The 14,068-nt window shown below is 45.4% G+C and overlaps 1 protein-coding gene across 2 annotated transcripts in view; it reads right to left on the bottom strand.

Annotated features, from left to right (window-relative positions):
* FBXO3 (F-box protein 3) overlaps positions 1–3,620 on the bottom strand; it is a 34,181-nt gene extending 30,561 nt beyond the window's left edge. For both annotated transcript variants that reach the window (XM_008002455.3, XM_008002464.3), the window contains exon 1: positions 3,481–3,620. In XM_008002455.3, coding sequence (XP_008000646.1) covers positions 3,481–3,584 — 104 coding nt within the window. In that variant the 5' untranslated portion in view covers positions 3,585–3,620. The remainder of the gene's footprint in view (positions 1–3,480) is intronic.
* Between the last annotated feature and the right edge of the window lie 10,448 nt (positions 3,621–14,068).

Below are 14,068 nucleotides of genomic sequence, written 5' to 3'. Positions count from 1 at the left end.
ATAAAGATTAAAATATTAATTGTTAAGTTTTGTTTTATGCCTTTTGTTTCTCTTATTTTTCACTGATTATCCTTACAATTACAAAACCATTTTCTAAAACATGTTTAACATGTTAAGTAGTATAATTGCCTTGCTAGTAGTGAAACAGTTCACAAATAAACCCTGAAACATCTACAATCGTAATTTTTCACAAAAATATCTACAAACCATATATACCATTGGAGTTAATCTCTAATCAAGGAGTTGTCCTATGCTTATTGTCAGGACAATACTCACTTCTACATATAGGAAGAAAGTTATTTAGTCATAAAGGGACTTGGGTTTTTTCCCCAAGATCTGTAAGATATATGCTACTAAATACACAGATCTTTTATTTTTGTTTTTTAAAATTTTTTACTTAAAGGAAAAAAGTACTGCCACCAAAACCACTTTTTCATTAAAGCAACTACTGGAAAGTCCACCTATAGAGGGTGCCTGAATCATAACAGATCTGATTCAATAATCATGGCTCTACAAGTTATCAGCTGCCACAAAACATGGAATGTTAGAAGCAAATAACTTTCTTACCATATAAAGATTTCTAACACAACAGTGTTGCAATCCTGTAAATTCCACCCTACATAATTAATTTGTAAAAAGAATGAACCTAAGATTAGGACTCATTTATATTAACAGAAAGTAGGTATTCAAAGATCTCACTTGGGCAGTAGCTAATCAACAGAATCTTAAATCACATCAGGTTTGTCAAGACCATGACTAAGGTGTGTTAAAAACCAATCTATAGTAAACAAAATTGCCTTTGTTTGATTTTCAGATTTTACAGAAACATCATCTTCATCCTTTTCTGCCAAGTTCAGGAGATGCCCAAATTAACTTCTGTAAACATAGGAATCCCTTCAGTTTTGTGCATTCAGTTTCCATATCCTCTTCTTGATTCCTCTCCCTCCACTGCCCTAGGAGCTAAACAACATAAAAGAATCTGGAATATGCGTGAAAGATGAATTCAATGCACATCAAGATTGAAAACTACTATTCTAGAGATTCTGATCCAGTTGGTTTAGACTGAGATCTGTACCTCAGGCATCTATGTGTTTAAAAAGTGCCACAGGCCATTCTCATGCACAGGTCATTCTGATGCACAGTGTGGCACTTATTCACTCCATTTCAGAATAAATCACTCTGCAATGGACAGGGTATCAGATTATCTCAATTCAAACTATGCAACTGATGCTACATGATTCCAGTGTACTAATCCAATCCAACCCAGTCCAGTTCAGCAAATACATACCAAAAACTTCAGAGCTTATCACTAGACTAGCCCCTTGACAAAACTGGGCTGTGTGGTGCAGGAAAAAAGCTGCAATACACTGGACACTTTTCTGTAGATAAAATTCAAATGGTATTCAACTCAATTTATTTCCACAGACATTTACAGAGGGATCGTGTCACTTCTGTTTAAAATTGTGATTACTACCTAAGGCATTTAAAGTAAAATTTTATCTCCTCACCGTGGTTCCCAAGGTCCTGCATGATCTCACCACCCTCATCTGATCACTGTCTGTGAGTCATTCCCTACCTCCAGCAACGCCAGCCTTCTGTATCTTCCACCAGGCCACGTTATTGAACAGTACCATTCAGCAGTTCCGTCAACCTCTGAACATACTTTTTCCCCTGCCAGAACTGCATATGCCCTGCTTCATATATGGCAGCTCCTTCTGATTTGATCACCTCTCCCTTCCTATTTCTTAACAGAGCAATCTATTTCCTTCACTGCACTAAGCACCTCTTGCAATTATGGCTTGCCCACTGGACTGTAAGCTCCGTAAGAGCTGCCTTATCTGCGTTGTTCACTACTGTACCCTCAACACTTAACAGACTGGCACATAGCAGGCCCTCGAAAAAAAAATCTTTGAATACAAAGATAAGCAAGGCAGTCCTTACAATCAAGAAGCACGCCATCTACCTGACATGGCCAATAAATTCTGCAGGAAGAAGGTAGAGAGGGCATCTTCTCCACCTTGCCAGGTTGAGAAGAAGTAGGCAAGGCATTCCAGGCAAGGTCGAGAGCTTGAACCACAGGCAAAAAAAAGAAAAAAAGAAAGTGCAAGTGTGTTGTGTGCTGGCAGAGGCCTGATTTGGCTAGAAGGGATGGTGCAAATGTGATAGTGGAGGAGAAATAAGTCCTGGAGGACCTCAGATATACAAGCCAGATGATAAGAGTCTTCAATGCCCCAGAAGTTTAGGTTACAGTCTATAAACATAAGGGTGTCACAGGTTTTAAGGAGAATGACAACCAGATGTGTCTTAGAAAGATTACTCTGGCAGCAATCAAAAGTTGGAGGTTGTTAGTTAAATTATAAGTATTTTCTAGAAAAATAAAGTGCTAGCAGGTACAGGTAGCGACCAGTACAGGTAGTGACCAAAAACTTGAGGTATCTATCACCACTTAGCTAGGCCAACAACTACCTGTAACTCCAAGAAATCTGCATTTATAAAAGAACCTCTAATAACACAGGGCACAATCATCAAATGGCTAGAATCTAATGGTTAATCCAAAACACAAAACAAATCGCGCCTACCTATCCTAAGAGGGCGACTTTGCATCCTCTGCAAATATATACGGTAGCACAGGAAACTCACAGCCATGCCACCCCCTGTCAAGGGTGTAAACAATCCTGACAGCTGGGGGGCGGGCTGGCAGCGCCATTTCTTCCACCACCCCAGACAGTCCCAAGTTCTGAAGAAACTGGGAATTGAAACACCTTATCAGCAACCGGTGTTTATTTCTGGAACAGATGCTAGTAATGTGGGAAACCCAAGGTGTCCAGGAGAGAAGATAGTCACCGGCATGGCATCACCGGAAGTCAGTACCAAAAGACAAAATCCAACATCGAATCGTAAGGAGCAATGCTGACAGCAAAACAATTCTCATGCACTGAAGTCCGAAAGTGAGCCCTGACAGCGATTCTGGCGCTGGGGAAGTCGCGCCAGGGGAGTATAGGGGGTTGCCTATCTCCTCCTCTCGCTCGCCCCACCTGCCCACGCCGGCGCCAGACTCCGCAGGCCCCAGAACCAGCAGAGAAGAGCGCCTGGCAGGGACAGGGGCTTTTACACAGCAGCCGGGACTGACCCCGACCGGGCGGGAACCTGCGGGGCCAGCGGTGGTCCACGGAGCGCCGCGGGGCGGCACGAGAGCCACTACCTCCTTCTCTTGCAAGTGGGCCTCGCCGAGGCCTGGGAGAGCGAGCTCTCGTCGCTTCTCAAACCTGGGCCCAGGACGGGAGGAAGACTCAGGGCGAGGCCCTTTCTGCCCCCGTCTCGTCCCGGTCCCCGGTGGCTCTGCAGGATGAGGGCGGCCCTGGCGTCACCTTCTGGTGTCGCGGGAGCCCGGGTCCTGTCAGCGGCCCCGACCTCCTTCCCCCCTGCCTCACCGCCTCCTCTCCCCATCTCCCACCCCTGCCATGCGTGTCGTCCCATTACTTGATTAGGTCCCGATAGTCCAAAAAGGATAAGATGAGGAGCAGGGGATCGGTGGGCAGCGACTCCAGGGTCAGCGGCGCCGTGTCCGTCTCCATGGCCGCCATCTTGCCTGGCCCGGTGCAGGTCTAGCCCCGCCCTGGCCCCGCCCCTGCCCCGCCCCCACCACCGCCCGAACCGCCCGAACCGCCCGAACCGCCCCCAGCCGCTCGCACAGGTTTGTTATGTAACCGCCGGGCCAGCCCCGCCCTCAGGGCGGGCTGAGGGGCGGCTCCCTGGAGGGCCCGCCCGCGAGCCGGCAGCCAGCCGCGCGGTGCGAGTTTAGCCGGCTTCATTCACGCTCCTCATCAAATCTCTCCAACTCCGTTCTCGCATCCCGGTTCGTAAACTTGCCTATCCCGGGACCCTTTTGTTGCCAAATCTGCCTCGGTCTCCCCAGCTCCTCCTGCGAAGTTTTACACTCAGTATCCAGGAAGCCTCGCTCAAAATCTCACACCCCTCCACGCCTTTGGTCCCCAAACCCATTCCTTCTCTTTGTTTTCCAACCCGAGAACCCCTGGTTTTCCCAGCTCAGCCTTCCCCACCCCGCGTGTCCCCCGCACACAGCAGGGCCGCTCCGAGACTTGTCCACTCAGCAGGAGCGGAGTTGAGAATCAGCCAGGGACGCCAGCTGAAGGCCCTTCTCCCAAATTAAGGAAATGGTCGTTGAGTGTTTAACTTCACGCCCCTCCCCGTCTTCCTAAGTAAAATGTGTACAGGGAGTGAGCCTGAGTCTCAGTCGCTGTCCCTTAATTTGGTTATCATGGCTATTTTCAGCCTATTAGGGTAATGCAAAGGGTACAGTGTGGATTTTTTCCAGCTTTAAAATTTATTTTGGCCAGGGTTTAGATCCCGCAGCGTTAAGTATCCGGCGTGTAAAGGGAGGAACTGAGACTCCCAGAGGGCATAACTGATGGAGGCACGAAGATGTCTGTTCTTCAGCTTTGCCAAGGTGATATTAAAATGAGAGTGGGGGAAGTATAATGGGTCCATACATCACTTGCCTGATTTTTTTCTTTTCCATTGCTTTTCCGAAGGCAATATGTTGTTGTAAGGGGCTTATGGGGAATCCAGACAGACCTGGACTTCACACACATGTCATTTATTTCACTACTAGTGAAATGTTGGCATAGTTATGCCTAAGTTCTCTGAGACTGTCCCTCATCTCTAAAACCACCCCTCCTTTGGTGAACTAAGGATGGCGATAACGCTTTATGTAAAGTGCCTGGCCAGATACTCAATAAATGTTAATTTTCCAAACTTATACATGCATCAATCACTACGTTCTCCAAACATTTCCATATCCTGGAGAAGGTTTCTCTCAATTATTTGGAAGAGTGGAAGTGATATGCCCCACCCCCCAAAATCCATTTCCTCCATTCCTTATAGCATTAATGCCTTCTATTTAAGGTTTTGCTTAATAGTTATAACCCCTATCACCCAGCCAACAAAACAGAACAACAGCAACAAAAAACTCTGCCTACATCTCTGTGCTTCCAAATTGTTTATGCACATACTTAGAAGAACATTTATTGAATTGGATTTCAATTACTTGTTCTGTGTCTCTCTCATCTAGCTGTAAACTCTCAGTCTTACTCATCTTTCTAATTTCAGGGCTTAGCAAGGTATTCAATAACTAGAAAGTTTAAATTCACGTTGAATGGATGAATTAAGACAGAATAATCATTTCTGTTTACAAGGGAACCATACCTTTTTACATAGACAAATGCTTATAAAGGTATTTGATCCTGATTTATGTTTGTCTCCATTTCGCCTTCAGATGGGCCACCTGTTTGAACTCCAACAGCTGGTGGGAGTTTCAGGTACACTGCATTTGCTTCTGCTAACCTATTGTGCTTGGACTTGGTGCAGCTATGACCTAATGCAGAACACAAAGTATGAAGCTACTGTAATGTCAGGGCCAGAACTAAAGTGAGGCAAGAAAGCTACTTGCTTGGAGCACAAAACTTAAGGAGAGGTGCCAAAAAACTGAATAATCAAATAAATAACATTTTAATGCAATATTTTTAAAAATAGAAATTAATGCAAAAAAAAAATTCACAGTGAACAAAATATAAAACTCTTAAACAAAAAGAGGATCCCACAGTGCCATGTAAGCCATATTAGAGCCTGATGCAAAAAGAAAAGACAATGCACACCCCTAAATACATGCTTTTTGTGTTTGTTGTTGTTTTGGAAACAGGGTTTCTCTCCCGTCACCCAGGCTGGAGTGCAGTGACATGCTTTCAGCTCACTACAACTTCTGCCTCCTGGGCTCAAGCAGACTTCCTGCCTCAGCCTCCTGAGTAGCTGACACTACAGCTACACCACAACGCCCAGCTAATTTTTGTATTTTCAGTAGAGACAGGGTTTCACCATCTTGATCAGGCTGGTCTCGAACTCCTGACCTCAAGTGACCCACCTGCCTCAGCCTCCCAAAGTGCTGGGATTACAGGCGTGAGCCACCATGCCTGGCCAGGTGGAAGACTTGCTTCTCCCATGTGGCTGGGCTTACAGCTTCTGCCATGCGCTCTCAGCCCCTCTTTTCCAGGCTGCTAAGCCCTGCCACTTCCCACCTTGCAAAGTGCCATTGGGTTGCCAGCCCCTGCTGCACTAGCCCAGGCCCCTCTGGAGAGGTGGCTTTGGCTCAGGCTCCACTTTTCTCCCCAGCATGGTATGAGGCATGTGGTAGAGGTTGGGGGAGCAATGCAGGTAGGCAGGACCCAGGAGAGCCCTTTCCTGGGCTGGGGCTTCCTATTGCCCACGCCCTGCGACCCTGCCCCCAATACTAGCTGGAAAAGGGGTAGGTAGGAAGAGAGAGTCCAGGATTTGACTATTCACATCCCCAGGGCTAAGCTTGAGGGTGAGGGCTCCAGAACCTGGGGGCCTGAGTGGAAGAAACAGTCCCTCCAAATTTGCTCATTGTTTTGGAAGTTGGTTTCTAAAGAATTTCACTAAAACAGTATTTGCTTATCATTTTAATTTCTGTGGCAGATCAGAAAGCAGAAAGTTCTAAGGCCAGGCATGGTAGCTCATGCCTGTAATCCCAACACCTTGGGAGGCCAAGGTAGGCAGATTGCTTGAGTGCAGGAGTTCCAGACCACACTGGAGAGACACCGTCTCTACAAAAAAAAAAAAAAAAAAAGCCAGGCATAATGGTGCATGCCTGTAGTCCCAGCATTTTAGGAGGCTGAGGTGGGAGGATAGCTTGAGCCTAGGAGGGGGAGGCTGCAGTGAACCGTGATCGTGCCACTGCACTCCAGCCTGGGTGACATAATGAGACCCTGTCTCTAAATAAATAAATAAATAAATGTTTTTAAAAAAGAAATCAGAAGGTTCTAACAGAAGGGTTCAGATGTAGAATTTAAAAAAAAAAAAAATGGTTTCTCCTTTTCTCAGGAGAAGGACAATGCTTGAGAAACACACAGTCTTACATGTTTCCTTGAGAACCCCAGTGGCATCTTATCTATAATGAGTAGCTCCTAGCAGACAACACCCTACCTCTTGGTAATCACATCATAGTTTCATCGGCTTTAAGGTTCTCACTGGCTGTTTAGGTAAATCCTTCAGACATTAATTCCTATCAAGTACAAGCATCCGGGCTCAGGACTGTGAGAGATCAAGCTGAACACAGTACCATACCTGCCCTTTAGAAAGTGACAGACACTCCCTCATGGTTTGGTTGGGGGCAGGCAAATTCAAATGGCCCTGGAGACTCATTTTCTCACCTGTTTTCATGGTTTAGCAATTCGCTGCCTCAGCAGATCTGAGTTAGCTTAGAGACAGAACAGGATGCTCTAGAAGTTCCAACTAAATGGCAGCCTAGAAGTGCCCCGAATCCCTGGCTTCTACCCCAGCATTTGTAAAACAGAGTTTAAGATTCTTCTCTATTGAACTCTTTGCGAGATGAATCCAGTCTCGCTTTGCCCAGCCTAGGCACATCTCTCAGCGGGACAGGGAAGCTGGGGACTGGGATGGATGGTGGGATGGGGAGAAGGGGTTACTTACATGCTCCTCCTTCTCTGCTTGTATCCCCCTCCTCCACCCAACTTGTATTTATACCACATGGCGCTGGTAATGTGTGTCTGTGGCCCCTGAAAGGCAGGTGCACGCATGAAGATTAAACTCCACCTTGCTTTGGTGCTAAGTGTTTTTAGAACTGCCCTTGTCCAACTGGGCCTTCCCAGGGCCAAAAGCATTCTCTCCTGGGGGCCCTGTCACCCAAGCCCAGGTGTCAGCAATCCTGGTTGTGCTGAGGCAGTCCTTGCATTTGGGAGCCCCGAAGATAAAAGGGTGGGAGGATCATGATCACGGTGGGACTGCTGGGCATTAACTCCCCCAAACAAGTATGACACCCAAAGAAAAACCCTGGGCCACAAGGCTGCAGTGATTGGTAAAAAGGAGACCCACCCCTGCAGAGCCCAGGAATATTCAGGAGAATTATGCTTTATGGTTGAAAACAGGGAAAAGGATAAAATTGCAGGGATGAGTGATTAGGGGCTGCCACTGCTACTCGGAAAGGCAGCCAGGCTGATGGGGTGACACAAAAATCTGGAATGGATTTAGCTGCTCTTGTGCAGCAAAACCAGACAAACTCATGGCTAATGAGAAGCCTGGACCAGATGTAAGAGATTTATAGGCACAGTTTCAGCAGCTAAACACACTAAGTTCTAGGACTCGGTTCCTTGCTCCTTCCTTAAGGGATACTTTAAATATTTCTGAATTTGCCAAACCAATGTCTGGTTTCTTTGTTTTTGTCTGCGACGTGTCTCTTGCTTTTTTGCAGCCTGTATAATTGATAGGAACCTTCTGGGTGCATGGTGAGTGGATCTTCTGATAAGTTACATTTAACGTGTTCCCTGTTGGTGGCTTCTAATATGGGGGCTAAGGATGTGGCCAAGAATGGCCTGTAATCCAAAAGCCTGCCAAGATTGCATCATTGAAACAATGCTTCCTACCAGGTGGAGAGAAAATACAGTATTCTTATCCAAGACGTAATAGAGGCCAGAGTGCTGAACAACACTATCCACCAGTTCGATAGCCCTGTAGGGCTGGGGAAGTCACTAGTATATGCAATCTTATTGTGCCCTGTTGAGGCTTAAACAGGTAAGTGGCCACTACTCTTGTAATGTCTGATATCGTTAAGAGTGGCTGAACTAGAATTGGGCCATTAGTGATACTTGGCATGCAGGCTTGGATAGATTAATGCTGGGGTTTGCTGTTTTGTTTTATTTTGTTTTTGTTTTTTAGAGACAGGGTCTGGCTTAGTTGTCTAGGCTGGTCTCCATCTCCTGGACTCAAGTGATCCTCGCACCCTGGCCTCCTGAGTAGCTAGAACTACAGGCTTGTGCCACCACACCCGGCTAATGCTTTAAAAAAAAAAAAAACAAAAAAAAAAACTCTTTATACCTTTTCTACCCTTCTCCATGCCCTAGGAGGCTGATCTTTAGATACTCCTTCACCTGGGCTTCTTTGTTATCTGGCTTCTGGAAGAGAAAGCCAGATAACAAAGAGAGAACAATGGGAGAGAAAAGTGACATTCAGGTATTTATACATCTCCACCTCCTGAGATTTTGGTTGGGGCTGTGTTCCCAGGGGAGACAGCTCCTGTCAGCGCCCTCTTTCCTGCCTCCGGCTCACTCAGTTCTGATGACAGTATTCCCTCTCTCCAGCTGCTAGAACTGTGCCTCTTGCTTTTTCAGGGTTAATAGCAGCTCCCCTCCCCCTCACCCCATTACTAATCCCTGGGCACCTCACTGTCCTGCGCTGGCTCCCTTATCTGGTTCATACCTCTGTTAGTATTGTCCCCACTGAATTCTGTTTAGTTATGTTCCTTTGAATGTTTTGTCTGTTTCTTGAGAGGACTCTGACTGATATCACTTGCCAAGGCAAGCAGTACTGTCACAAACTCCCCAGGAGTACATTGTACATTGTCAGAGAGCTGAACAAACGCTGACAAAATGAGAACTGCTGGTTGGGGCCAAACATTCCACTCTCCTGATGACCTCACCACTGAATGTACTGCATGAACTCCATTGCATTCCAGCTTAGAAAAGCTGACCAAAGATGAATGGGCTTCCAAGGAAGAAGAAACAATTCGGCCACCCATCTGACCTTTTTGGGGTCTTCTTGATGACAGCCCAAAAAGACATTCTATCCTCCATTAAAGTCAAAGTTCTAATCTTGTGGCCACTAGCTGCTGTAGGGATTGGCCTAACCTCTGATTGGCCTGTTTTGGAAACAACACCCTTTATATCTGGAAATTCCACAACAGGCTTTATATACCCAATAATTAACTATATTTGAGAAGGGGACACCTATGGCAGGAAGCCTTGAGAGTGATCCAGGCATAAGTAAAGCAAACCTTGTCCTGGAGCCTCCTATCTTATTCAGATGGAATTACAGATGTCAGTGATCAATCTCACAGTGATTGCAGGCTTTGGAAATGAGACTCCACCTTCTTACCAAGGACAAGCCTGCAAGGACTTTCTGCTGCTGCTGGGCCCGAAACTAGCCCCTTCTGGAAAAAGAGAATGTCACTGAAAGGAAAAATTACGACTTTGCTACCTGACATTATCACTTTGCGTTGGGTCCTGTCTGAACTGAGATATCCAGAAAGTTCTGTAGCAATATGGAAATGGCACCTACAACCAAGGTTCAAGTCTGGTCCCCAATACCTTAGCCAACTTCAGGAACAACAGGTGGCTGCCCACCCATTAGGCATAGAGAGACCCACCTACTGTTAAACCTAAGCTGTTGGCCTACTGGGGCCTCTTTGATAAGACTTGCATCTGACAAGAAGCATGGTTCACTGGTGAAATAGCTTGCCCCTGAGATGGGCAAATTCCGTGGAATACCAATGCCATAAATTGCTGAGGCTCACGATGCTTGCATGCTGAATAATTGGTCAAACTTCAGGTGCTGTTCTTGGCTGTAGAGTATACTGCTCCCAGATTGATGGAAATGAACCTTTACACAATATGTCAACTAAGATTCTCTAAAAAACAAATGTGAAGATAAGATTAGATTATCTTCTGGGCATATATCTAGGCTGAGCAGAGGGCAGGAAAGTCTTATGAAGGATAAAAGAGAGGAAGCCAGAGTAGGCAAGGAGTGCCTTCAGACCAGGATGCAGGTCTGACACCTGTGAAAAGAGAAGATGAAGGAAGGATTTGGCAGGGAGAGTCTCGGGTTGGACTGCAGCTCTGAGAATGTCTCAGCCAGGCCAATGGAGAGTCCTCATACCAAAGCTGCCCATTAGAAAGTCCAGAGACCCACAGAATTGGCCTGCACTAATCCCCTACCATGCTCAGCCACTGGCTAGGAGCAGCCCAGGGGAAGTATGGTTTTGATGCAAAAGCATGGTGGACCACAGACTGGCACTGTCTGTCAACTATGCTACATGCAGCAGGAGATCTGAGTGGCATATTCCCATGACCATCACACACAGAAACATTGCTAATAGCCTAGCTATTTAGTCAGGCCATGGGCCACCCAAAGACTGAATTAATAAAGGCATATATTAATTATGTGCCTTTGGAACATAATTATGGGACCTCTCCATTGAAAAGATTATAAGTAACAAAATCTAGAGGAAAACAGCTGCCTGAAAAGACTGATCAAGCATATATGGGCATCATGTCTTGCAGGGGCCTTTGAAAACAGTATGCTGAGAATAGATAGGGCTTAAGGACAGTATCTCCAACTGAACTTTTAATGAACTCCCGTAGGCACCAAGAAGGCGGGTAGATAAGAAAGAATATAGAAACAAGGTACTGAGTAGAAGGTTACATGTGGGAAAAGAAAGTGTGTTTTGCATTGCATTCTTTCTGCTGACCTGAGGTTTATGGAGTATAAATAAAGTGAGGCGGAGGCTCTGAGTGCGGCCGCCATGTTCTCTGTGTGTCTTTGTCTTTGTGTGTGTTCTTTCATTCTCCACCACCCCCGGTGCGGCCCCCAACAATGTCTACCTACCACAGCCGATTGAATCTATGCTGTAACTCACCACAGTAATGGAACCACCCAAAAGACCAGGGATACCCAACCAGAAATTATTTCGTCAACACATATAGTAGCCACTGTTACTGAAAAAGCCCATACTGTTAGCCAACTGTGCCAGTCTGTCCATCGGTGACCTGATGACGTCTAAAAGCCTAGTGGGTTTAGCTGTTTTGGGCTACAAGTTACACAGCACCATACTACCTTCTGCCTTGGCCAAACAATTAGACACCCAGGACTTGAGGAACAGGCAGAGGAGAGTATAATCAGGAAGAGGACACTCTCTCCTCCCACTCTTTTTTTGGAATAGCACACAGTTGAGAGTATATCCAAGTACTTTAGGGGAACAGAAACCATGCTAGGTATTTCGAAAGAGATTTAATACAAGGAATTGTTACACATATATGGGAAGGTTGAAAGAGTAAAGGATGAATGCTGAGCTAATCCAGAAATCAAGACAGTGCTATGGTCTGACTGTTTGTGTCCTTCCAAACTGCATATGTTGAAATCCTAACCCCCAAAGTGATGGTTTGGGAAGATGGGGCCTTGGACAGGTGATTAGGTCATTAATGGGATTAGTGCCCTTATAAAAGGAACTCCAGAAAGCTGCCTTGCCTCTTCTACCATGTGAGGGCACAGCTAGAAAGTATCATCTATGAACCAGGAGGTGGGCCCTCAGCAGACACTGAATCTGCTTGGCACCTTGATCTTGGACTTCCCAGCCTCCAGAATTGTGAGAAACAAATTTCTGTTGTTTATAAGCATTCAGTCTACAGTATTTTGTTACAGCAGCCCGAACAAAGACAGACTGCCTGAAACAGTTATCACCATAGGGCTGTGGAAGCAAAGGAGAAAAGATCTTTGGTTATAGAACCTCAGGGCTAGAAAGAGGAGCCACCACTGGTGGTGCTCCATGGGCTCCCTAAAGGCCTAATGCTCTGATCTCTCAAGAGAGGTCCCACGAGGTTGGTGTTGAGATCTCTGAAAGCGGACACCTCACAGTTGGTGCTTGTATCTCATGGCAGGTAACACAAAGCAGATGCTCAAAATCTTGAAGGTAGGGTTGCCAGATTTAGCACACACTCACACTCACACACACACACACACAGGCACACACACCACCACCGCCATCAGCGTTACCACCAACAATAGACCAAAAATAAGGGAAATAACTAAAATGGAAAAAAAAATAAAAAAGTTAAATTTGAATTATTTCTGATTGCCTATGCATATATACATTGAAATAAAATAAGAATATCACATAAAACATGATAAAAATCATCCTTTATCTGAAATATCTGAAATAAGAAGCACATAAATTACCTACCTCTTTCTTTAATTATACTTCCCTGATGATTTGGCTCTCCTTAAGGTTTCTTAGTTTTGTGGAATTTGTTTATAAAATTCCTTGCATTTACTATCTGTGTTTCATTTACATTGTAACAGTTTATACAGTGTTCATAGCCAACTTATTCTTTTGCCCACTGAGCATTCATTATTGAGAAAACATGCTCAACGTAGCATAATGAGCTGATATACCCAATATCTGCTGGCTGTCACTGACTGGCTGAATTTCACATGCGTGGGGCTATCAGTGATTTACTAACTTTTGGATATGTGGTTATTAGAGTGACTCTGTCACTGGTCGATTTTTCAGACCATAAGTTATCTCTAATTAATGGTAGTTACTTGTTCATGACTTGGGACTTGGACCAAATAATGATCTTTTCCTTTCTTTTCTTTCTTTTTCTTTTTTTTTTTTTTTGAGACGAAGTCTCTCTCTGTTGCCTAGGCTGGAGTGTAGTGGTTCAATCTCGGGGCTCACTGCAAACTCTGCCTCCCAAGTTCAAGCGATTCTCCTGCTTCAGCTTCCTGAGTAGCCAAGAGTATAGGCACTTGCCACAATGCCTGGCTAATTTTTCTATTTTTAGTAGAGACAGGGTTTCACCATGCTGGCCAGGCTGGTCTCAAACTCCTGGCCTCAGGTGATCCACCTGCCTTGGCCTCCCAAAGTGCTGGGATTACAGACATGAGCCACTGCACCCTGCCTCGTCTTTTCCTTTCTTGAATATGAAAAATCAGTACTTTTTCCTCTGAATCCCCACTTTTGGTCTACCTTCAGCCAAATCTGCAGTAGAGACCATATGGACTTTATTTGCGGAGGTATGGGTTTTAGTTATGTTGCGTTTAGGTGACTTAAGATTCAACTACTATGGCAGAAAAATAGCTGTAACTGGCAATATTTTGTAGTTTACTGAAAGGTTTGAATAGAGGGCATTTAGGGCATCCTGACAATCAACAAAGTCAGGATACAGGACACAATCAGTAAATACAGGACAAGTCCTATGAAGAGAGGACCTTCTTGAAGAGGGTGCCTCTTGTTTGGTACTTGGACCTTTGATATGGGACAACCTCACACCTAATGCTTTGGATACTGAAAGGGGACTCTGGGGCTGGGGTTCACAGTGCCTGAGGACCTTCAGAGGAAGGCCTGCAGAAGCTGAAAAACAGCAAGAGAATCCTCCTCTCTCCCTGCTTTCCATTATCCTTTGAG

This window comes from Chlorocebus sabaeus, chromosome 1 (assembly GCF_047675955.1).
Source record: "Chlorocebus sabaeus isolate Y175 chromosome 1, mChlSab1.0.hap1, whole genome shotgun sequence".
Lineage (NCBI taxonomy): Eukaryota > Metazoa > Chordata > Mammalia > Primates > Cercopithecidae > Chlorocebus > Chlorocebus sabaeus.
Note: the sequence above shows the minus strand (reverse complement) of the source record. Positions and strands in the feature narration are given on the sequence as shown.